At 40.0% G+C, this 25,557-nt stretch overlaps 1 protein-coding gene and 1 long non-coding RNA gene across 3 annotated transcripts in view; one reads left to right on the top strand and one right to left on the bottom strand.

The window, feature by feature from the left end:
* DNAH11 (dynein axonemal heavy chain 11) overlaps positions 1 to 25,557 on the bottom strand; it is a 326,952-nt gene that overhangs the window by 137,110 nt on the left and 164,285 nt on the right. Inside the window, exons 43-48 of one of the 2 annotated variants that reach the window (XM_057550027.1) lie at positions 17,475 to 17,625; positions 13,702 to 13,833; positions 8,840 to 9,013; positions 4,840 to 5,044; positions 1,974 to 2,139; positions 1,075 to 1,177 (exon numbers count right to left, since the gene is read on the bottom strand). In XM_057550027.1, the coding sequence (XP_057406010.1) occupies positions 1,075 to 1,177; positions 1,974 to 2,139; positions 4,840 to 5,044; positions 8,840 to 9,013; positions 13,702 to 13,833; positions 17,475 to 17,625 (931 nt within the window). Of the gene's footprint in view, positions 1 to 1,074; positions 1,178 to 1,973; positions 2,140 to 4,839; positions 5,045 to 8,839; positions 9,014 to 13,701; positions 13,834 to 17,474; positions 17,626 to 25,557 lie in introns of those variants that run through there. The other variant, XM_057550028.1, reaches the window with a different exon arrangement.
* On the top strand, positions 14,523 to 24,846 carry LOC130708594 (uncharacterized). Its single transcript, XR_009008844.1, has 3 exons — positions 14,523 to 14,599; positions 18,614 to 18,726; positions 24,716 to 24,846. It is a non-coding gene; the product is annotated as an uncharacterized LOC130708594 (long non-coding RNA).

Raw genomic sequence — 25,557 nt, 5'->3', positions numbered from 1 at the left:
AACCAAGGCATCCTTAAATAAGTAAATGGATAAACAAACTATGGTACATCCAGACAATGAGTATTATTCAGTGATAAAAAGAAATGAGCTATCAAGACATGAAAAGACATGGAGGAACCTTAAATGCATATTTAGGCTAAGTGAAAGAAGCCAGTCTGACAGGCGTAGAGAATGGACTTGAGGATACGGGGAGGGGGAAGGGTAAGCTGGGACTAAATGAGAGTAGCACTGACATATATGCACTACCGAATGTAAAACAGATAGCTAGTGGGAAGCAGCCGCATAGCACAGGGAGATCAGCTCGGTGCTTTGTGACCACCTAGAGGGGTGGGATGGGGAGGGTTGGAGGGAGATGCAAGACGGAAGAGATATGGGGATATATGTATACGTATGGCTGATGCACTTTGTTATAAAGCAGAAACTAACACACCATTGTAAAGCAATTATACTCCAATAAAGATGTTAAATTAAAAAAAAAAAAAAAAGAAAGAAAGAAGCCAGTCTGAAGAGGCTACATGCTATATGATTCTAACTATACAACCCTCTGGAAAAGGCAACACTATAGAGACAGGAAAAGGATCAATGGTTGCCAGGGATTTGGCGATGAGGGGGTCGGGGGGGGAGGGCTGAACAGGTGGAGTACAGGAGATTTTTAGGGCAATGAAACTACTCCATGTGATACTTTAATGACAGATACCTGTAATTGTACATTTGCCAAAACCCACAGAATGTGTAACACAAAAAATGAACCCTAATGTAAACTTTAGAATTCAGTTAATAATAACTTGTCAATATTGGCTCATCAGTTGTTAACAGATGCAGCACACTAATGCAAGGTGTTTATAAATGAGTCATGGGGAGTATATGGGAACTTGGTACTTTCAGCTCGTTTTTCTGTAAACCTAAAACTGCCCTAAAAAGTCTATTAATTAAAATAAGCTTCCATGCTTCACCAGATGTCCAGTAGAACCATACATCCTAATCTTTACCCAAAAGCACTAAGAATCAAGATCTACAACGTGTGAGTATGACATTCAGGGGCTCTTTGGAGGAGAGCAGTATTCAACACCCTACCTGCAGTCTAGGATTGATAGTGAAACTGCCCACCATCGGATTCATGCAGGCAACATACTGACAGCTGTGGATTTCTTTAAGCATCACTTTCTGTCTATCATACCTGCAAGACAGAAAACAGAACCTTAAGTCCCAAAGCTCAAAATGACAACAAAACCAATGCATAAAGGACTTCACAAATTGTTTCTTTCGATCTTTATAATCGCTCTGTGACAATGAGCTTGTTAGTCTACCTGAGAGACATAAAAACTAAAGCTCAGAAAACTGAAGACTACACAGCTCCTTTGATGCCAGAATCAACATATGGAGCCGAATCAATAGGTACTATTACTGCTCATTGATTCTCATGTGAGTCTGGTTAGAAACACCCACAGCAAGACTGGGGGATTGCAGACTGCAATGCCCAGATATTACCGGATAGTTACATCCCACAGAAAATGTCAAGCTTCCCCTAAGTAATTGAGTGTGAGTTAACGCATTAAGGAGCTTAATGCTTAAACTAGACAGTTTACATTTCTAAGATACTTTTCAATCCACTTCTTCCAAAGATTCAAAGCAAACCTATTCCATTTAAGATGAGCAACAGGGGATGCAAAGTGAAACCCAAAAAGTATCATAGAAAATGCTCCTCAGAAGAGGAAGAAACTGGGGTAATTCCATTTAAAAAAAAAAAAAAATCTTTATTGGAGTATAATTGTTTTACAATGGTGTGTTAGTTTCTGCTTTATAACAAAGTGAATCAGCTATACATATGCATATATCCCCATATCTCCTCCCTCTTCTCTTGCATCTCCCTCCCACCCTCCCTATCCCACCCCGCTAATTCCATTTTTAAATGTTTATCCATAGTCATAATAAGTAGATTTTTGTTAGAAAATACAATACAGAGAATCGCTTACCAGTGACCATAATCAATATGCTGTCGAATCAGAGTGTGGGGCTGAACAGTGCCATATAAGTCCACTGCAGGCATATTCATGTCGTCGATAAAATAAACCAATTTTTTATTTCCTCCTGGACCATAGTTACGACCAGCTTTTTTCTCTAGAGGTTTCTCAAGAATTCCTGAAACCAATGTATAATTCTGTCCACCAAATAAAATGTAACCTTCTGCATATATATATAATAAAATATAAATATATTTATATATAAATATAAAATAGAACCTTAGTCCCTTTTTCTTGTTTTTCCTCATCCTCTCCCCATTTCACCCACTCTGTGGCTTCAAGTACCATCTCTCTGCAGGTGAATCTCAGAAACATGTCTCTGTTCACCACCTTCTATGTCACACTCTCCTCGAGCTCACCCTGACTCTCCTTTCCTACAGAGTCAGTATCTGCAGCGTGATGTCACACTGGCCATCACATCTGAGACCACACCATTGCTGACCTTTGCACCTTCCTTCCCTGTACCTACTGTAAAACACGAACCACTGCCGGTCCACCCAGAACCTGGTGAATCAGTCCTTCTTTATCAAAACAGAGTCTAGGGACAGCTCAAGAATTTCTCACACCTCTCTTCTTGGGCCATAGGGTGCAGAAGTACAAGAAGATACTGTATGTAGACGTTATCCTGCGTATACATCAAATTACATTTCTTCACATGCCTATCTGACTTTGTGTCGGTATGTTTAAGAGAAAATCATGAGTATAGAAAATCTTGAACAGTGTGGATCTGAGACGTAGCATCTAATTACTTGCCTATTCTCTAAATGGATTATAAATAGCTTGAGGACGAGCAACTATATCACGCTCATCTCTGTATTCCTGATGACAACCACAACAAATAAGTAACTGTTAAATGAACAAAGGAATGAATGAATGAATGAAGAAATAATCAATGAACAAATTAACAAACCCTTCTTCCAAGCAGCATATCTGCATTTCCAAATGCTTGCTGGACATCAGTTCCTGTTAGCCATTGGCACCTGGACGTTTGGCCAGCACCAAATGCGCCTGTTCCCAAACTCAATTTAACAAGCCTCTTCCCCACTCACAACCCATCTCTTCTTTTTAGCCTTCTGTGCTCCTGTTTATAGGATTAACATCTCCCAGTCAGCCAGATGCAAAGCCTGAATTTAGTCTTTCCCTCCTGGTCCCTGATCGGCCCAACCACAGCCTGTACATGTCTCTTCCTTTTCACCTTTCCCTCTACAACTTTAGAGCAGGCCACCATTTCATTTGGCTAGCACACTGCTCAAGGGGACTGGTCTCCCCACCACAGACTTCTCCTCCCAAAGCAGAGCTTGCATCTTGTCAGTTCCTTGCTTCCCATCAATGGCTCACCATTTCCTACCATATGAAATACGTTCTCTTCCACTTGCATCTCAGCTCTCTCTACAGTCACAGTGACCAACCATCCCAGGTTGCCTGGGATGATCCCAGTTTTAGCACTACAAGTCCCATATCTTCCCAGTCTTTGGCAAAGTAGACAACTGGTCACTCCATCTATAATATAACTCCAACCCGCCACTCCAGCCTTTGCCCTATCTTCTGCCTGACCACTATGCTTCAGCCAACTTAGAGATTCAATTAATTGAATGTGTCCCACAATTTCCTCTCTTTCATGTCTTAGCTTAAGCTGATTCTTCTATCCTAAGTCCCCTTTTTGCCTCCATACCACCCCATCTCAAAGGTCTGAAACCCTTTCTTTAGAGTACACTAGCTCTTTCTATTCCTCATGCTAATAGGCAATGTCTAAATCTATTCATGCCTGTATCCCTTCCAAGAATTAGCAAGCTGAACTTTGTTCAACTACTGAATTGCAGCCCTAGTCTTCCATTTACAAGCGATAAAGTGATCCCTTCTTCTGTGTCTGCAAATGAAAAACAAGTATTGTACACAGTGTCTGGAGAGAAAGTAGATAAATCATACATATTTGCTAAAGAAATGAATGAAAAACTTCTGAGTCAGCTTTTTAACTGTTCCAGTCACAACGATGAAGAAGACAAACTTGATTAAGAAAGAGATTACAGAAAAATCATTCTTGGCTGAGTTGGTGTCCGTGATAAGAAAATATGTTATTAATCTTTACTGATGCAGCTGAGAAAACAGCAACAACACACACAAACAAGAAAACACGTTCAGGGTAACAGGTTTCCTACAGTAGTGGACAGAAGGGAGTTCTGCTGCCCCCATACCGCACAGCCCCATTGCTGTGCTGGCCAGAGTGACAGAGTTACCACTATCAGCTCTTTATATCGATATCAGTGCTTCTCTACTTCTCACATCTACTTCATGTGCCCTTCCAAACTCAGAATGCCCAAAATCTATGTGGTTCCTTTGATTACGCTGACACATGTATTCAACAGTTAAAAATTATTCTCATAGCTCTTCTAAGATTTAACTAACAACCTGTGGCCTGTCATTTCATCAATACAATTTGAATGAATTTCCCCCTAAATCAATCCCTTACTTGAAAAGGTAACCAGTACACTCTTCCTGGAGTATATTCTTTTGTTGCTAGGGCTCCGTGAAATTGATTAAAGCTAACCAAACGGTTTAGAGGCAAAGCAATGAACACTGTTGATGTAAATTCTTGCTGTTCTATAGAGTAGTAACCCAAATAAAGCCAGGAGTGATATGGAAGGCCAAAAATCACAATATTTAAACAAAGTATATTTAGCCAGAATGGTGATAAGTAAAAATGCATCCTAAGCAAAATGCCTAAAGCCTAGAAAAAGTAATCATTTCTTTGGGCTGCATGTTCTGGCCTTGACAGTTTCTGATCTCTTGTTTCTGAAGTATAAACAGGAGGAACACTTACTCTGCAGAGCTGCCGATGTTGTGTAGTAGTTGAAAGGCACATGGGACACTATATAAGCCTCGGAGAGACCTGCTAGTATGTCACCTACAAAGACTGTTTTTCCCACTCCAGCGCTTCCTACCAGCATCAGTGGCTGTCGTTTCTCAAGCAGCAACTCTATGAAATATTGAAGACGAGTTGTCTCTGATGTGTGAACCAGAACTCTCTGGCGGAAAAAATAGAATGAGAGAAAGATCAGAGAGAGAGGCATTCCAAAATTTTGTATCTGAACCAACATAGTCATTTTAGAATTGAGACCAAATGAATTCTTAGTTCTAAACAGCCAGTAGGAGATATCCCACTTAATTCCTTGTTTTGAATGATCAGTTCAGACATCACAGCTTGAGAAGAGCAGTTGGGTAGTGCCATCAAAGTGCCACAGCAGAAGCAACTGATTTATTCTTTCCAATTAAGAGCTAGCACCCAAGGCTCCCTATCACGGAATACCTACACTCTGCCTAACCTTGTGTTACACATACAAGGGAATGCAGTAAATGCTTAAGAAACTGTCCACCACTCTTTAGGAGATGATAAAGCATGTGAAAAGCCAAGCCACATATAAACAAAAATTGGTAGCAATTCCTGGGCCCAGTAAGATTAATGATTAATGTGCAAAATGATTAGGCACAATCCACGCTAAAGGAGTTCAGTGCAAGGAGAGACCAGCTTGGAGGAAACAGGCATTAAGTGAAATATTCACAAATCCAAAGCACTGTTGAAACTTATTGTGCATTGTTTTGTTAAAAATTCTCATAACAATGCTTCTGTTTTGAAAAGTGGCTATTTATTTAGATGCTACATTGTTTCACAAAAAATTAGAGGTGGCTTACAAGAATATAATAAAACGAAGAATACAAATAAATAAAAGCCAGACTCAGGGAACAGAGACTAATATATAAGATGAGGAAAAGGGGAAGCAGACATAGACACGCAGGAAAGAGAAGCCTGCACGGTGGTTAAAGAGAATTGAATATGTCTTACATTTCTTGGTAGCCAAATTAAAGAGGGGATTAAAAAAACTACTTGCAGGATTTATATTGCTCATAAGAAAAACACATAAACTCTGTAATAAGGTTCTTCCCTACATGGTTAGCATATACTGACCGAGTATTTTATAGATCATTCAAGATCATCTTCATGATGATGAGCATTTACTCTAGGACTTCACTTGAATTCAGTGATACTCTCAGGACCTGTTGAAAGGCACAGACTATTCTGTGCTACATTGAACAGTCCTAGATGACATTTTAAAATTAGACTTGAGTTCTATAACATTTTTTTCCTCTCTTGCTGCTAGTTGTCATCATTTGCTGTTTAATTTGGCTACTGATATTGGCTCTTTTCTCCACACATTAATACCAATAATTAACACCTACTGAGAGCTGAGTATGTGACAGGTACTATGCTGAGCCCTTTGCATGCATTACATCATATGATACTCATAACAAACCTATGAGGAGAGTTTTGTTATCATTTCCATTTCAGAGATGATGAAGTTAAAGCTTAGAGAACATTCATAACTTGGCCAAACTCATAGGGGGTAGCACTTAGATTCAAACTCAAATCTGTCTGGAGCCTGTGCCCTGCCTTACCTACCACACAGAATGCTCTGCTGAGCACAGACTGTATACACATTACCTGATGTCTTGGTACCTCTATTTCTCCATATGTAAAAAGGCTAGTAACAGTTCACGCCTTAGAAAATTGTCATAAGGATTAAATTAGTTAATCTATGGAAATAAGGCACTTAGAAAAGGTCCTGACATATTATAATGTCATATTAGTATTTGCTACTATTATTGGCTCAATATGGTTCTCCTCTAACATGTTAAGAGGCTTTTAATCAAATAACCACATGTGGTGCAGTTGTGTATAAAGTAAGACTACGAAGTCCTGATAGGTTCTCTGTTGAACAAAATGCATCACTGATAAGGTGCACCAACCTTGTGATACCACTTTTTTGGTCATGTGTGTGTGTGTGTGTGTTTCTTTTGGTTAACTACAAATCCTCAGCTTTCAACCAGCTAGATAATATTGTTAGGTAGCTGAAGTCTAGACAGGCTGAGCTGAAACAGAGATGTCAAAGTCTATAAAGCAGATGGAGCAGAGCTTGTTGGTTGCCTCCCAGAATCCATTTGTCCACTTCTTCCCTCCTGCCAGAGCCCCACTTTGTTCAAGTCTCTGCCCCTCCTCCACACAACCTGACTCCTGACATGGTGTGATCATCGTCAAAGCTTAACCTCATTACCCTGGCCTGAGACTGGGTTAGAGGTGGCATGTGACCCCTGGTGAATTGGATACAGGGGGCAGTCTGCTCTGGGGCTTCTGAAAAAAGTTTCTTCAGCCTTAATAAAAAATATGAGAAAGTCTTCTTTCCCCCTAACTTGTTTCCTTCGAACTCCTGGGACCACTAGAGTCACCTTGAGATCAGGAGGGATACCAGTCTTCAAGTGAGGCCAGTGTTAAGGCGAGAAGATCTGAATCCTTGGTGATATCACCAAGTCATAAGGCCTCCCTACCTCTGAATTCCTGGTTTGTAAAATGATAAGTTTCCTCCTGGTTAAGTGGTTATAGGGTGAAATGTGTCCTCCCAAAATTCATATGTTGGAGCCCTAACCCCAGTGTCACAGAATATGACTGTATTAGAAGATAAGGCCTTTAAAGAGGTGATTAAGTTTAAATGAGGCCGAGAGAGTGGGACCTAATCCAATATGACTGGTGTTCTTGTAGGAAGAGGAAATTTGGACACACTTCAAGACGGTGTCCAGGTATGTGTGTATACAGAGGAAGGACCATGTGAGGACACAGCAAGAGGTGGCCGTCTACAAGCCAAGGACAGAGGCCTCAGCAGAAACCAAATCCACTAACACTTCAAACTCAGACTTTTAGCCTCTAAGACTATGAAAAAAATTAATTTCTGATGTTTAAGCCGCTCAGTCTCTGGTAGTTTGTCATGGTATCCCTAGCACACTAATACAAGCAGAGGAGGCCCCTAATTCAAAATGACTGGTAAAAGGGAAATGTGAATACAAAGAATACACACGGGGAAAATGCCATCATGTGAAGATTTGAGGAATGTTGCCACAATGCAAGGAACACCAAGATTTCCAGCAAACCACCCGAAGCTAGGAGAGATTTTCCCTTACAGCCCTCAGAAGGAACCAATCCTGCTAACACCTTTATTTTCAACTTTGAGCCTCCAAAACTGTGAGACAATAAATTTCTGTTGTTGAAGCCACCTAGTTTATGGTACTTGGTTACTGTAGCTCCAAGAAACTCACACTGGATTTTCTTTTATTTCACACTATCTGCCTCCTAATTAGTGTAGAAATCACCTATATGCATTTCATATAGCACTCCTTGAAATAATAAGCTCCAAAATCAATCAAAATGACATGATTCTGAGAAAGAAATATAATGAAAAGCAAAACAGATTGAGGCAGAATTAGAAGATGGTTAAAGAATAACTTGATATATAAAAATGTAGGACAATTTATAAACAGTTAAAAAATGATAAAGATTCATTTAGATTTGTGAGCTACCATGTGAATTTGAAAATATGAGTAAGAAGATCAAACATTCATTTTATGGCTTGAGTAAAGGAAAGAAGTTACATGTGAAAAGCGCTGTTTAAGAAATTCACACTAAGGTCAGAAATAAGACTCACTAAACTAATAGAAATGTGCTTCTGATTTTTATAAAATCACACAATTTCTAGGAAAATCTAAAGAAAGCTGTTACCACAGAATTAAATTGAAATAAAAAGAAAAAAGTTGTAGAAATATAGAAACCACCCCACTAATCATTCCTATAATTTGAGATTCTTCTCTCCAAGGAAATACTGACCATACCAACAGTAATTTATTGGTCAGGGAGGGAAAAAAAAACTGCTCAAAGACAAACAAACAAGGCTCAAACCAGCACCATGTGGCTTGAAGGGCAGTGTGTTCCCCACACCTACCTGCAGAGGTGCCTCTGGATCCATAGTAAACTGGGGGATTTTATCAGCCCAAGGCAAGAATTTCTTAGTTTTGTGGTCCAGATAATAATCAAAAATTGTTCCCTGGGATGGAAACTTCACTGCTTTCATCTCTTTATGCCACCACTGACTGAATTCAGCTTGACAACCAGAAAGCTAAGGAGAGCAAGAGAAATTCTTATTGCAGACTTAAAAGTAATTTTGAGCACACAGAAAGCCCCTGCAAATCTGGCTGATCACACAGTGTTTGCAGTGTACAGACTCATAATTACAAATGGGATTGAGTAACTGACCCAAGAAAAAATAAATAACTAGAAGGAAGCTATAATGAGTGACAATACCATCAAGGCAGAAAGCTATAATTGCCGTATGTCCATCAGGTACAAATTTTCTGGAGTAATTATTAACTTAAAAAACAAGGTAAGCTTAGGTGAACCTTAGATGACCCCGAGGTTATTCAATTCAATAATGGGCTATCATGCAAATCACCATGCTATAAGACAGTGGTTAGCAAACGGTGGTATTGATTTCTACCAATATCTCCATGAACTGAGGGTAAAATGAAGAAAGTAAGAACAAAGGAATACTTTAAAAAATTAGTAACATTATTGATTTAAATACTGTTCTTTGAGCTTATAGCCTTCCTGGAACTTTTGGCGTTAAAATATCCTTTCCTTTATAAAGCTATGGTGATAATAAATGGTCATTTAAAAATAAATGCCCTTATTTAGAAAAGCAGACGGTTGGTAACCCTATTTTATTCCTCCAAATCATTAGTGAAATGTTGTTGGTCTTTGAAATTGGAAATCTGAGAAGCTCTGCCATGAGGGAAAGAACTTGGACTTGGTTTTCTAGCGTAGCACAACTGAGTGGTCTAGCTGAAAACTCCACAAATTCTGCCCTATAAGAGAATCTTCCAGAGAAGATGACAGTGTAGGAAACAGGTTCTCCTTGCTAGAAGGTGCTTGTTTTTATATGACGACAGGTACAAGGCCTTTGCTGCTAGATTAGGGTTTGGAAAATGGACGAGGGGAAATTCCAACTGTGCACTAGCAACTAACAACCCCTTCTGTATCTATAGGATGACCTGGCCTAGACTCTTACATCCACAGGATGAGCTGGCAAAGTGAGTTTTAGTGAACTCTAAAAACACTGTGCATGGTCCATTGCATTCAGCAATCTCACTTATCTAAGACTTCAACTCTCATCTTTCTCCAGAAGAATTCTTAAACTTGCTTTTACTTTGGTGTCCTTATGTCCATGGACTACGGCCCACTTTTTGTACGACGCTATCTCACACACACAAATAGAGACAGACAGGATGGCTGGAGGATAGGAGAGTGTGGTCGGGGCTGAGAGGGGTGATCAGCCTTAGCAGGGAGAGCTGATCCCATCACTTTCCAAACAAGCCGAGCTCATATTCCTACCCACGACCACTCATGTGGCAATGAGTTTAGGTTCATTTCAGTTATGTTCAGATTGGTGTCATGAGATTTTTTTTTTATCACCCTACAGAAGTTGGTCTGAAGTCAAGTTCATTCAGAAGGCATTCCTTATCTGGCACCATTCTCTGTAGGCAGGATACATACGACTTCTACTTTACATCAGAATTTGCTTCACCTAACCGCGACATCAGCAAAGTGGTTTTGATGACACATTTTGAATCATTCATTCACTCACTGAAATGCATTTTGTTCTATAGTGGGGAAGAAAACAAACAGGGTTTCTGCCCTCATAGAGTTAATGGGAAAGAGAAAGGGGGAGCCATGAGGAAGCATGGTGCAAGCAGAGGTGAAGCCAATAAAAAGACAAATAAATAAATAGGCGCCTTGAAAGTCGACGTTGCTGGAAGTGAGAGAAATGGGTGAATCTATTTTAACTGGATGTTCAGGGAAGCCGTCTCTGAGAACAGGCACATTATTAGACAGAAGACCATTCCAGGAAGCAGGAAGAGGTCAGCATGTGCAAATATCCTGTGTTCCAGAAACTGGCCAGTGCAGCTGGAGGGGAGGGAGGGGAGGCAGCAGCAGAGGAAGAAGTAGGAAGAGATAGGCAGGGCCAGAAGCCCTGAGGCCGTGTAAAGAGTATTAAATTTTAAAGTTTTATCTTAAAAGCAATTAAAGTGTTGTAAATTCAGTAGTGTATCATATAATCCAATTTACATTAAAAAAAAATCACTCTGGCTGCTGAGTGAATAATGGATTATGGGGCAAATATAGAAGCGGAAAGACCAGTGAGGAGGTTATTTCAGAAGCCAAGTGAGAAATGATAACGGCTGTTTATAGGAGGCTCAGGGAGAGTTGATGGGGGACCAGTTTTGGAAGGTGTTTGCAACAGCCTGGGTTAAGAACACAGGTCCTGAGTCAGTCTGCTGCAGCTTGAACTTGCCTCAGACATTAGTTAGCCATGTCCCCAAGCAGGTTAACTTATCTAAGTTTCAGTTCCTTTTTGGTAAAAGAAGAAGAATAGTTGCACCTATATAGACAGGTTTTATTTTTTTGAAGATTCAGTGAGCTAGCCTATTAAGAGCCCTGAGCACATCCCCTGACATACAGTAGGCACCCAAATTTGTTGAATAAATGGCTATCCTAAGACTCTTTCTTGGGTCTGCTTCATTCATGTTTCCAACTTTATAGCCTCTCTTTTGAATGCTTCACAGTTAAAGTCTTTTTGAAAATTTAAAGATGATAATGATGATGTCAACTATTCATTGGGGAAACAGTGTCTGGGAGAGGAAGGGGACCATGCGATGCCCAGCTTCTGGCTTGAATAACTGGCTGGAAGGATGCCAGGCTGGGAAACTGCAAAGATGAAAAGGGGATCAGCTGGGAGGAAGGTGAGCTGTTATGATCAGAAGTAGAAAGAGCTCAGCTGTCAACCTCCTACTCGTGTGATTTTACCTGGTTGTGTGCCCTGGAAAAGGAAAACCCTTCTGGCGACCACTGGAAAAAAGACAAAAACCATGAGGTTTTGGGGGAGAGGGGGAGAGTCTGCATGTGGTCTCCATGAAGGAGAAATCCACACATGTAAATCTTGCCTTTGAGGAAAACCATGTGAAGTCACCCAGTATTCTCACTCAGGAAACAGAGGCTATATTCTGTAGAAAGCACTTGGAGATTACCAAAGGAAATGTGGCTTCTGAGAAGGGTCAGAATAAGATATAGAATGCCAAGTGAATGCCAGATTTATTTATAGATATAATTTATGGTTACCTAGTGACAAGAAGAGGAGCTGGCCCACAGGTTATAGCAACCATGGATTTTAGAACCTACAGTGAGTAAACCAACAAATTTGGGTCATTCTTGGCTGTGATGCCTTCCAATTTAAACTCCCTGTTTATATCTGGAAACATTTAGGGAAGCCTGGAAGACATATGCTATCTATTTTTAATTCAAAGATTCAGAGGTACTCATAGAAGCACTACGACCATGAGAGATCCTGGGGTACCATGGATGGCTTCTGGAGAGAGAGATCCATGAGTGGGAATCCTGATGTTATCATTTCCCATCAGTCAAGTTACTTTGCCTCTCTGAGCTTTACTTTATCTGCACAGTGAGGATACCTTGAAGAATAATTGTAAAGATTACGTGAGCAAATCTATACAGAGAGGTGCATGGGAGAGATTAGATGTGCAAATTTCTACAGGTGAAAAACTGCCACTTTGTACTTTGGCAAGTCTAAGCAGTTTGTGTGTGGTACATGTCGTGTGTGTGGGCGTGAGCTCACGTGTGTGTGTGTGTGCGCGCACACGCATCTATGCAAGTCCGTGTCTCAAGTGTTTGCCCAAAAGAACTCAGAAGTCACAAACGGACTATACTAGCAATGTTGTGTAGGAATGATAGCTTCACTTGAGGCTGAAGGAAAGAACAATGGAAAGGAACCAGCCTGAGGTTGACTGTGGTTCACAACAATTACCCTAGGAATCATGTGTGAGAGTACTTAGAGGGTAAGAGGACTAGAGACCTGGAAACCAATTTGAATGTTATTATGTGCTATGGACTGAATTGTCTCCCCACCAAAATTCATATGCTGAAGGCTTAATCCCCAACGTGATGGTATTTGGAGATGGGGCCTTTGGGAGGTGATTATGTTTAGATTAGTGCCTTTACAAGAGGAGACATAAGAAAACTTTTTATCTTTCTCTCTCTCTCTCTGCCATGTGAGGACACAGAAAAAGGCATCTGTCTGCAAGGCATGAAGAGGGTCCTCGCCAGAACCCAACCGTGCTGGCACCCTGACCTTGGACTTGCAGCCTCCAGAACTGAGAGAAAGTAAATTTCTGTTGTTTAAGCCACCCAGGGTATGATACTTTGTTATGGCGGCCCAAGCCAAAACAATGTGGTAGCCCACAACAATCTAAAGATGATACACTCCTGAATGAAGGCTGCAGGGATAGAGAAGAGGGGACAGATGTGACAGCTATTTTCTAACTGAAAGGATCTGATGACCAGGGGATGTAGAAATAAGATGATGTCTCCCAGATTTTTAACTAGAGCAACTGGGAGAAATGCATCACTGAGGAAAAGACAAAAGAGGAAGAGCAAATACGGGGGTGGGGCAGATGAAGCACCCCGTCTCAGGCACACTGAAACACTGCTGGTACTGACATGGAACCTTGAATTCAGAAGACAGATCTGATGGAAGGCTGTGGATTTGACCTTATCAGCCAAAGACAGCACCACGAGCCTGAATGAGCTTGCTGACAATGTACAGGCTTAGGAGAGAATAGGGCAAGTAGGATAGATTTATGATAATATATATTTTTTAAAACCCCATAGGGATCACATAGAATAATATTTCCCCCCCCAAATAAAACGGGTTCTATAAACTATTTCTACACATACCTGATCTTGTAGTAGAATGCCTCCAAATGCCCAGATACAAGCAAAGACAAAATAGACCTCATAAACTTCCTTCGGGCTGTCAGAAGGTACATTTTCAGGAGTCAACAAACATTCCAAAAGAGTGCAAATAGTCTAAAGAAAAAGAAAAAGCCATTCTTTCAGGGCAACTTTTTTCTTTTTTTTAAACAGTGAAGTAAGTTCACAGGGCTTATTAACAAATCCACTGTACCCTTAAGAGATTCTGTGATTTTTCCCAGCTCAGTGATTTGCTACCCCGTGAGACACAAAAATGGTGGCCTTGGGTTTCTGAGTCAGTGGTGGACATCCTTGGCCACTTTCAACCAAACTAATCTAGGTAACAACAAACTGTTAAAAATAAAAGCCTATAAAATCCTATAAAAGCCTATAAAAATAAATCCTCCAATTAATAATCACTGTAATAAAGAGAAATACATAAAACCAAAAAGAAAAGAATAATGGGGATATAGCTGTGCTGCCTTTTTTATAAATAGGGAGTCATACTACATACTACACATAGTGGGTATATTCTACAGGCCACTTTCTCACTTAAAAACAAACTAAAGGCATTTTCCCTTTCCTGTAAGTGTTGCCCTGCAATATCACTGGGAACGAAGGCACTAGATGGAAAGGCTATGTAACCATTTCCCTCGGTTGGACATTTAGATAACGCACTTTCCCTTAGTACTTTGGCAGCTGTTTCCCCCACCTGTTGTCATAAATTTAGAAAGTCGGACTGACAGCCTTAGCCTGTGGCATTTTTTAGACAGGACGCTAAATTTAACCCTGGAAGAAATGCTGTTCAGGAACTTGCTCTTCACACCTTCCGGGTGGAACGGCTCTCTTGGTCTGAAACACACTTCGCGTCCAGGTCAATCAGGTCAGTAAGGAGGGAACATGGCCGCTGCAAACACCTTCTCATGTGAAATCATAACCATAATGAACATGTTTTTGAGCTAGTTCTCTAAAGCAGCGGTCCCCAACTTCTTGGCACCAGGGACCGGTTTCGTGGAAGACAATTTCTCCATGGATGGTGGGGGCAGGGGGGGGATGGTTCAGGAGGTAATGTGAGCAATGGGGGGGAGCAACGGGGAGCGAGAGGCAGATGAAGCTTCCTCGCTGGCCCGCCGCTCACCTCCTGCTGTGTGGCCCGGTTCCTAACAGGCCATGGGACCAGTACTGGTCCGAGGCCCGGGGGTTGGGGACCCCTGCTCTAAAGCACAAAAATGGTTGTCATGAGTTAGTACTGTCATAGACCCTCAAAATTCATGATACCCTTCCCCCAGTTTTTGGAGGCAGCAGTAGATTTTTATCACTATCATACACACAGCTACAGAAGCTAAAACAAAGCATGTCGTGTGTGTGCCTCTCCTTCCCAACTATGAGAGGTGGGGAAAATCCATGGTAACACGGAAAATGGGTCCTGGGCATAATTTGGAAATGTTTTCAAAATTTAAATAGTTGAGCGCCTGTTATATTTTTCAGTCTCTCTTGATTTCCATTATTTTATATTGTGCCATGATTGCCAATTTAAAATAATCTTCTAATTGAATAAAACTCACCAGTTATCAAGAAAAATAATGTAAAACTCTGAGGCTTTGCTATTCCTGAGTAGAAGCCATGTTAGTCTAAGGAACTGTTAAAATCAAAATGAAAAAGACTGAAAGGTCTGAATATGACATTATCCACTGATTTGAACATGCTGATAACTCACCTGATTTTTTGTTTTCTCCCAAACACAGTACTTAGAAAACATTTTAAGCTCTGTGCCAGCAATTAATAAAATCATACCTTGGTGCATATTCTGAATGAGTTAAAACACCTTACCAAACGCAAAGCAAAAAAGTTTCATATAATGGAAAACATAGTACATTAATTTCTTAAAGTAGCCTTTTAAAAAGAATGAAATAATGCCATTTACAGCTACATGGATGGGCCTAGAGATTATCATACTAAGTGAAGTCAGACAAAGAAAGGCAAATATCATATGATATCACTTGTATGTGGAATCTAAAATATGACACAAACAAACTTATCTATGAAACGGAGACAGACTCACAGACATAGAGAACAGACTTGTGGTTGCCAAGGGGAAGCGGGGCTGGAGGGATGGATTGGGAGTCTGGGATTAGCGGATGCAAACTAGTATATGTTGAATGGATAAACAACAAGGTCCTATTGTATAGCACAAAGTATATTCAATATCCTGTGATAAACCACAGTGGAAAAGAATATGAAAAAGAATATATATACATACATATATATGTGTATATATGTGTGTGCATATATACATAACTGAATCACTTTGCTGTATACCAGTATGTATAACACAACATTGTAAATCAACTATACTTCAATAAAAATAAGGTAGTCTTCTTAAGCTATTCCCTTGCACACTCATTTTTGTCTCAAATTTTGTCCTTATAAGCAATCACTGCAAAGAGACGACTTTATACAACAGCAGCCAAAAAAGGAGTTAAGGATAAAATGCCATTTCTGAGTACTACAAAAGGAGGAAGGGAGAGCAAAAATCATATTAATTCCTACTGACTTATTTTCACACTACTCTTGAATGAAAAAGTTCGCACCACAGAGAAACACAAATACACAAGTCAAGTTGAGAAGGAACTCGATACTTGCTTTTTTGCAAGTATTACACCAGAGGACGTCTAATTAGGCTAACCACAAAATTAATTCATTATGAATAAATTCAGACCTGCTTTCAGAAATAAATTATACCTCAGATAATTACTGTTGAAGACTATCGTTTTCTTAATTGGTGTGTGAATCATCCGAAAACCTGAACTTTCACTTCTTATTATGCTTGTGACTATTTCTAATTTAGCTTCAAACAAATTCTGTACCATAGTAACTTCACGGTAACAAAGTACTTCAAAACCAATTTTGCTCCTAAAGAGACACAAATAAAGGTTTCTAACTGTAAACGTTCTGTGAAGTTTTCGACTTGTCAAGGCTGGGGATAGTTATTCTTCACGCTGAGATTAAGATCACAACCTTCATTTCTGTGTGCCGTGAATTATTTTCATTTGCTGCCGTGACAATGTATCATATATACTCTTCACTCTAACCAGCTGTCTCACAATGAGGATCAGAAAAAAAAAAAAAAATCTATCCCTGAAATACTATGAAGTAGACTGACCTGACTTGCGGACTATTTTTCGGAGGGGGAGAAAAGAAAGGGAAGAGAGAGTGGGAGGCCTGGCAGGGTGGTGCCCGACGAGGTGGCCTTCAGAAGCTTTCTCTTGCTCACCGGCCAACATCTTTAATTGCGTGAATTTTTTGTATTCAAAAACACACTGAGCACCTTCTCTGGGCCAGTTACTTAGGAAACAGAAAAATAAATGAGGCTGTTACTATCCTGTTCTTCTTATTCCACGCAAATATACTTGGGAAGAACACAATGATTCAGTAATGTATTTGGCACCTACTATGTGCTTGGCATTATGGAAATCTCTGGAGATATAAAAATGGCAAAAGGTGGCTTCAGTCCTCTGGTTCACAGTCTTGTGAAAGAAACAGACCACAAACCCAAATGGTCATAGCATGTGATAGGCGTGTAACAGAGAGTTGCAAAAAGCACTGGGGAACACGGGGGCTCGGGTGGGGGAGGGCTGGAGCAACCTAACCATTCCAGAAACCATTGCATCTTCTTGAACAAGCAAGAACTTCTATTTTGATCAAGCCACACTACCACATCAGGACTAGAGTGTGAAACGGTGTGACCCAGGACAAACCTGCACCAGGCTGCTCTCTGGAATTGAAGTGATGGTTTTAAAGCTTGTTCTCAGCTTATCCAAGCATGCAGGAACGTATTTATCAAAGAGAATCGTTAAATTGGCCTTTTCTGACTGATGACGCCTTCTGTCTATCCAACTGGCCACATACCTGAAAAAGAACACAGAAAAGCTTTTATGGAGCACGGGGCTTGAAAAGCAAAATTCCACCAACTCAAAAGCTTCCCCCTTCAACACAGCTTGGTCCAACACTTCAGGGACACGTTGAGTGGGTTCATTCTATTTTTCAAACGGCAAATATTTTAAAATGACCCTTTAAAAACTTGTTTTAATGGCCATTTTTACCTTAATGAAAAGAATGTAAAAGAAACTCCTAATAGCACTTAGAAACCCAACATAATAGACGATAAGTAGGCCATTACTGAGCATTTATAAGGAAGTATAGTTTGTCATTTCCTAGAGAACTGAAACTATTTTCAGAGGGTAGGCTTTATTTATGAAAACAGCTTGGGATTTTTCTTGATGAAAACTGGCATCAATTACTTAGTAATGAGAAATCAGTTTCAAATAAAAAGGTGAAAATTCCATAGGGGCTATCTCCAAGTCCCTCCTTGTTCACTGGACTGAAAGTAACTCTAACCTGATAGCTGATAATATGGTTCCAGTAAGTGGCTCTAAAATGGTATCTCACACTTGGGTACATGTGTATGAATCTGAAGCTTATAAAATGCTACCAATTTTGATACATTCATATCTCTAACATATTAATAAAACACTACTTATCAATAAAATGAAACATGACTTAGTAGCACCCACAGTAGTCTCTGGAAAGAAACTGTATGATATGACATGAAAAACAACTGCTCAAAGAGTTCTCATCAAATAGGAAGCAGTGATCACAAATACATATAGCTGCCACCAGAGACGCAGTGCGACCAGACCCATGACAGCTACACCTTGCTTTAAGCAAATCAGATTTCATATTTTTAATATCAGAAGAAATTAAGGCGAGATGATTATCTTAGAAAAGGCTCCCTTTTATATTCACAAGCCTTCACAATAGGGTTTTATTAAATATTCAACTACCTATATACACTACTGCTAGATTTATAAAATATCTACTGTCAAAACTTTTTCAGGTCCAAGAGGAATGATTTCCAGCTGAAGTCCAGTCGCATGATGGTAACTGAGAGACCACTTCTGGTGCTCCACGAGTTGCACCCAGTGGGCACCATGGAACAATGGAATGCAGGTATTAGGTAGTGGGAATGAAGGCATGAAGGCCACACCTACCCCTCAGCTACTCAGTTTACTCTTCATAAGCTGGCAGAAGTGGAACCTTAGTATCCAGAGCTTATTGCGGGGGTGGGGGGGGGGGCAGGGGAGAGAACTGTTTAGGGAGATGGAGCTCTAAGACTGCCTGGGTCTTTATCCACTTTTTAACTCTGTTACCTTGGGCAAGTCAGTTAACCTCTCTGTGCCTTAAGTTTCTCATCTGTCAATGGAGATGATAATGAAATGTACTTCCTAGGGTTGTCCTGAGCAGCAAACGAGTTCTCATGTATTAAGTGCTTACATTAACACCTGGCATATAACAAATTCTCAATCAGTGCTACTCATTAGCACAGAGTTGGTGGATTTGGGAGAAGTGGGTTCAGATCCTGGCTCTGCCTCTCTGATCATCTCCTAAAGACAGTATGTTCCGTAGGGCTTAAGAGTTGGTAGGCAGTGCCCTGATGCATGTAACAAATTCTACCCCTACTCCCCACCCCTGTCTTTGGTCTCTGTGGGGTCAGAAGGCCGTGCAGGGATAACTAGGAGCTGCAGTGTCAACACAGCCCCAAGAGGGGGAAGTGGTCTTTGCACTTAGGGGACATGTAATAGCTACTTCATTGACCCACGTCGGCAGTAGCCAAAGTCTCAAAGGGAGAGCCGACCAGGCCCACGAGCAAATGATGCTGTTCTACCAATTACGTCCACAAATAAGAAAGTGAGTTCAATCAAACCGGGAGACGTGGTAAGAGCTGATCCCGACCAGGGGAAAAAAAAACAACAAACCAAAATGACCTCTGCTAGAGGTCAACCACACCACACAGCATTGGAAGTAAAAAAAAAAAAAAAAAAGTCTGTATTGTTAAATATGGACAGTTTTAAATTTCATGTATAAATTACTGCTAAATTTAGTAAACATTAAAAGACAGCAAATTATCTTCAGCAATGGCAAAAACTGAAGCTATATTTTTGTATTGTTGGCAATTCCTTTCACCTTACTTCGTATAAAAGTTTCTCATGATTTTTAAAAGATGCTGTAGATTTGAACATGGCCAAATGAAACACATTGCTATCATACAACATACAAGTGAAAATATCATACTTATTTATTCCTTACCTACATAACTGATCACCCACATTGCTGCCCCTGCCTCAGGAAATAGCTACATTATGATGCCTTAATGCATCATCTTAATGCCAACGTCTAGATCACTAACAGAGAATCTTTGGCTCATCAGTGCTGGCAAATATATTCCATATAAGCAGCTGTGTTGCTCTTCTTCCTTCTCCAGAACTGCTATAAGCACATCATAGGAAGTCTAAAGCCCAGCAGTTTAGAAACTATATAGGTAGCCAAAGTCTTCAGGCTTCTGACGACTTTTTTTTATTTATTACTCTGTAGTCTGGGGTTGGAATCCTGTCATACAGGATAGCAGGAATTCATCAGAATTCTCCACAGTTTGCCCCTCACAGCTACAGATGGGTTTTCTATTATTCACAGTGGCCTGGAAAACAGCAGAAGTTGAAAGGACCCACAGATCAGGAGTGTACATTGATGATTTCTGAACCTGTATGTTTACACATATAAACAATATCCAAAGATGAAAGGATGGGATTGCAGGGGTAGAAAACAATAAGCTTATCCAATGCAGGTGAGAGAATGAGTGAGACAAAGGCAAAAGAATATTTTCAGCTAAATTATTAGAGAAATACAAATCAAAACTACAATGAGGTACCATCTCACACTGGTCAGAATGGCCATAATTAAAAAGTCTACAAATAGGGCTTCCCTGGTGGCGCGCAGTGGTTGAGAATCTGCCTGCCAATGCAGGAGACACGGGTTCGAGCCCTGGTCTGGGAAGATCCCACGTGCCGCGGAGCAACTGGGCCCGTGAGCCACAGTTACTGAGCCTGCACGTCTGGAGCCTGTGCTCCGCAACAAGAGAGGCCGCGATAGTGAGAGACCCGCGCACCGCGATGAAGAGTGGCCCCCGCTTGCCGCAACTGGAGAAAGCCCTCGCACAGAAACGAAGACCCAACACAGCCAAAAATAAATAAATAAATAAATAAATAAAATTAAAAAAAAAAAAGAGAATATATACTTTAAAAAAAATGTCTACAAATAATAAATGTTGGCTAGGATAGGGAGAAAAGGGAACCCTCCTACACTGTTGGTGGGGATGTAAATTGGTGCAGCCACCATGGAAAACAGTATTGAGGTTTCTCAAAAAAACTAAAAGTAGAATTGCCATATGATCCAGCAATCCCACTCCTGGGCATATATCAGGAAAAAAATATAATTCGGAAAAATACATGCACCCCTGTGTTCATAGCAGCACTATTCACAAGAGCGAAGACATGGAAACAACCTAAATTTCCATTGACAGGTGAATGGATAAAGAAGACATGGTATATATATACAATGGAATACTACTCAGCTGTTAAAATAAAGAAAGAAAGAAATAATGCCATTTGCAGCAGCAGCACGGATGGACCTAGAGATTATTATACTAAGTGAAGTCAGAAAGAGACAAATACCGTATAATATCACTTATATGTGAAATATAAAATATGACACAAATGAACTTATCTATCAATACAAAATAGAAACAGACTCATAGACACAGAGAACAGACTTGTGGTTGCCACGGGGGAGGGATGGATTGGGAGTTTGGGATTGGCAGAGGCAAACTATTATATATATATGTATAACTTAATCACTTTGCTGTATACCTGAAACTAACACAACATTGTAAATCAACTATATTTCAATAAAGTCAATTTTTATAAAAGGAGTATTTTCAGCTAAAGTAATAGAGAAAGAAGTAAGATCTCAAGTTGTGGCTACCAAAAGTTATCTTCCAGGAATCAGACAAAATTCCAGAAATACTCCTGCGTTTTCCTATCATTATGTACAAGCCATGCGATACACAGTTTGGTAGATCTCACTTTCACTTACGCTCACTTTAAATAATTTTCATAATTTAAATAATTATAAATGAATTTAATTCATTACCTGTTTGTTTTTCCCTTTCCGTGCATTTTATTCTTTTCTACTAGAAAAACTTCTCACTGATCATAATCTTCAGAAATTTTCTTCTAACTCCTGCTTTCTCTATTATCTCAAGATCTCAACAGACATATGAACTGTCTAGGATTCTTCCAGTAAACTTACTTAGAACTCAGAATTAAAATAGTATTTGATTTCTAGAGCTAGTCACATAATGATGTGATTTTAAGGATGTTGTTTGACCTCATACCTGTAAAATGTGGACATAAAATTATGCTTTTAAATAGCTCAGTGAATTGTAACAAAAATATTCCAAGTAGCTTAAGCAGTAATGGCACTCTATTTAGTCCCACAGAGATACTATGAACATAGTATTTCATAATCTCTTCTATCCAAAATATCTTATCAGTTCCCATAATATGAATTAAGAAAATATATTTCCTAACTCTGTTCACTGACGGGTCTAGAAGCAATGACATACCAGTGGCAATGAGCCCTCCTAGCACCCCTATCTTGGATTCTAAATACCACTCCTTATACAAAAAGCAGTCAATTCCAGCTCCTTAGAGAAATGGGTGAAAGAAGTGTAGGGGAAGTAAAGTCTGAGATGAGCAAGAAGCATCTGCGTTAGCCAGAAAGCAAAGTGCTCAAAGACTTAGGATAACAAGTACAAAAGAACATGGAAGGGGCTGGCTTGAAGGGGGTCCTGCTGGCAAAATTTAGGGCAACTTGAGCATGCAAAAGAATACTGTTGGCAATGAATCATAACCCACTGAACTAAGACAAAAGAAGCCATGAATAGAAAATGACACTCCTCAAAAAGAAAAAAGGAAGGGGGGAGAGAGAAAAAGAGAGGGAGAAAGGAAGGAAGGGAGGAAGGAGAGTAGAAGGGAAGAAGAGAAAAAGTTCTTTACTAAAAATGTCACCTAATATATGGAGACAGAAGGGTTGACCCACTTTGTAACCACCAATGGGTTATTCTTCGAAATGTCTGGCTTGTTCCCTTCAAAACTGTAAATGTCATGAAAGAAAAAGGTGGGTGGATATTTTAGATTAAAGGAGAAAACAGAGATAAGTAGATGCGATGCATGGTCCTTGTTTTGATGCTGGATTTTTTTAAAAAGCTACAGAGGAAATTCCCAGGGTAGCTGGGAAATTTTGAAACATTACTGTTTGTTTTGATAGTATTATATCAAAGATGAATTTCTTAGGTATGTTAATTGAATTATGTTCATACAGGAGAATACCCTAGTTCTTAGGAGAGAGATGCTGAAGTACTTAGGGATGAACTGTCAATGTCTCCAACTTACTTTCAGATAATTCAGCAAAAATAAATAAAAGTAGAAAATATAGGGGACTACCCTGGTGGTGCAGTGGATAAGGCTCCGTGCTTTCAACGCAGGGGGCCCGGGTTCGATCCCTGGCCAGGGAACTAGATGCCACATGCATGCCGCAACCAAGAGTTCACATGCCACGACTAAGGAGCCCACTTGCTGCAACTAAGGAGCCCGCGAGCCACAGCTAAGACCTGGTGCAACCAAATAAATAAATATAAAAAAAATAAAATATATGTCTCTCTCTGCCTGTGAGAGGGAGTGTATGTACAGCCAAAGGAAAGTAAGTTGGGTAAAACTGTAAAAATTGATGACTGCAGGAAAAGAGTGCATAGTTGTACAATGTACTACCTACCACCTTTTCAATTTTTCTATATTTTTGAACACTTTTGAATTAAAAACTCGGGGAAAATTGAGACAGATACTGGTTTGGGAAATTAGGTTGATAACTACATTGATCTCAGAAGGTAATTAGGGATTAAACGAGTCAATACATGTAAAGCTATCACATTTTTAATATTATGACATTAAAGTAAGGTAATAAATTATCCAACAAATATGGAGTTAAAAAATATACCACCCCCAACTTGAAATAGCCACTTTTTGGTAGTTCATGGAAAGTTTCTGGCAGTAGGATGTAAAAATATAAAAATATCCTTTACAGAAGATTCCCATTATTTTGGATAATGACCTGGATGGACCCTTTGGTCACACATATGAAAATTAAAACCTACCCATTGATCTTAAATTAAAAAAAACCTCCATGAAAATAAAATCTAATGGTGAAGAGGGGTTTAACTTTCTCAAGAATGTAAACTGGGTGACTTTTTTGCCAAACTGTGACCTTTGACTTACGAGATAAAAGTCTTTCTTTAAATGGGGATTTAGACCGCTTTTGTTAGCACAAATCTCCATATGTTATTAAAACTGAACTACAGAGACCTTGGAAACTGTGAGATTCACAGACCACACCAGTGGGGGTGAGGGGCTCAAGACTGCCTCTGCTCTCCATATGGGGGAGTCAAGGGGCACTGGAGGTTCTCCGTCAGCTAGCCCCCGATCAACAGAAGCACCCTAGGAGATAGTCAAAATCCTAGCTGGGGAAAGGAGCTATTAGCTCAAGAAGAACTCTCCATTTTAGACTTTTAAAAATCACTCCCTCCCCTAGCCAATGAAGGTTTACCTTCACAGAAACCTGGCTATGGCTCTACTTGGCTGCTGAGCTAGAGGATGAGACTTTTAGTAAATAAATCAGTACACAGAAAAGTAGCCTGGAGGAGTGCATGAGTCAGGCATCTGGCAGGGAACAGAGGTCATCCTCAAATTAGGATAATAGAGAAGGATCCATAAAAGGACTATTGGCAAAGGTGTGGGCGGAAGCAGGGAAAATGGACAGTAGAGTGCCACGTCATGGGGTGATGGCTGAGAAATGGTTAGAGCACCCGCGGCCGCAGGGACAAGAGAATGAAGGGCTATCAGAACCTAGAAGCAAAGAATCTCATGGAGAGATTTACAAGGACCTGCTGATGAAGGTCACGGTCATCCTGATGTGCTCCTGCAGGGAGGGAGCCAAGGGAATGAATAGCCTGACCTCACTCTCCTTTCTCCCTCTCATTTCCTGCCAGGGCTCCTCATTGGCCAAACCAACCAGAAGCCAGAGGGCAAGGAGCCCATTGATGTGGTCCACACAGGATGGCCGCTGGGGGCACAGAACAGGGTGGAGGGGTAAAGAGAAGATATCTGACACAAGAAGCATGCCAGGCACCAGCACATGTTCATGTGCAGAGCTCAGATGTTTCTACAGCACATAGCGGGAATATGAGAGGGGGTGACAAGGGACCACCAGAATGAATTATGGAAAGTGTAAGCATTTGAAGAGTAAGCAAGTGGGCACAATAAACTTGTTCTAAATCAAAGCATCACCACTGTTCATGTATGCATATTATGTGTATACATACAAACACACAAATGTTCACTAAATGATATACTTCTATCTATGTGCTCCATATGAACTATTATTATTACTTATTCACTTAGTCAACAAATATATGTCTTAACATGTGCAAGGTGTGAACAGGGTAATGTCCAAAGAAAAATGACAACTGCATACAGGTGCTAATTTAATGATTTCTAAATTAGCTTAATTACCTTTAAATTTAATTGCTAACATTTTCTTCAAATAATCAAATACATTTTTAGCATTCTTAGAAACCTAAGATTAAAGAAAGAAATGTTCACAAAAACAACAAAGAACCCAAACAACTAGATTAAAAAATAGGCAAAGGACTGAAATGGGCATTTCTCCAAAGAAAATATACAAATGGCCAATAAACACATGAAAAGATGCTCAAATGATTAATCATTAGAAAAATGTAAATCAAAACTGGAATGAGATACCATTCCACACCCATTAGGATGGTTATTATAAAAAATAGAGAAAATAATAAGTATTGGTGGGGTCATGCAG

The sequence above is a fragment of the Balaenoptera acutorostrata genome, chromosome 7, assembly GCF_949987535.1.
Source record: "Balaenoptera acutorostrata chromosome 7, mBalAcu1.1, whole genome shotgun sequence".
Taxonomy (NCBI): Eukaryota; Metazoa; Chordata; class Mammalia; order Artiodactyla; family Balaenopteridae; genus Balaenoptera; species Balaenoptera acutorostrata.
Note: the sequence above shows the minus strand (reverse complement) of the source record. Positions and strands in the feature narration are given on the sequence as shown.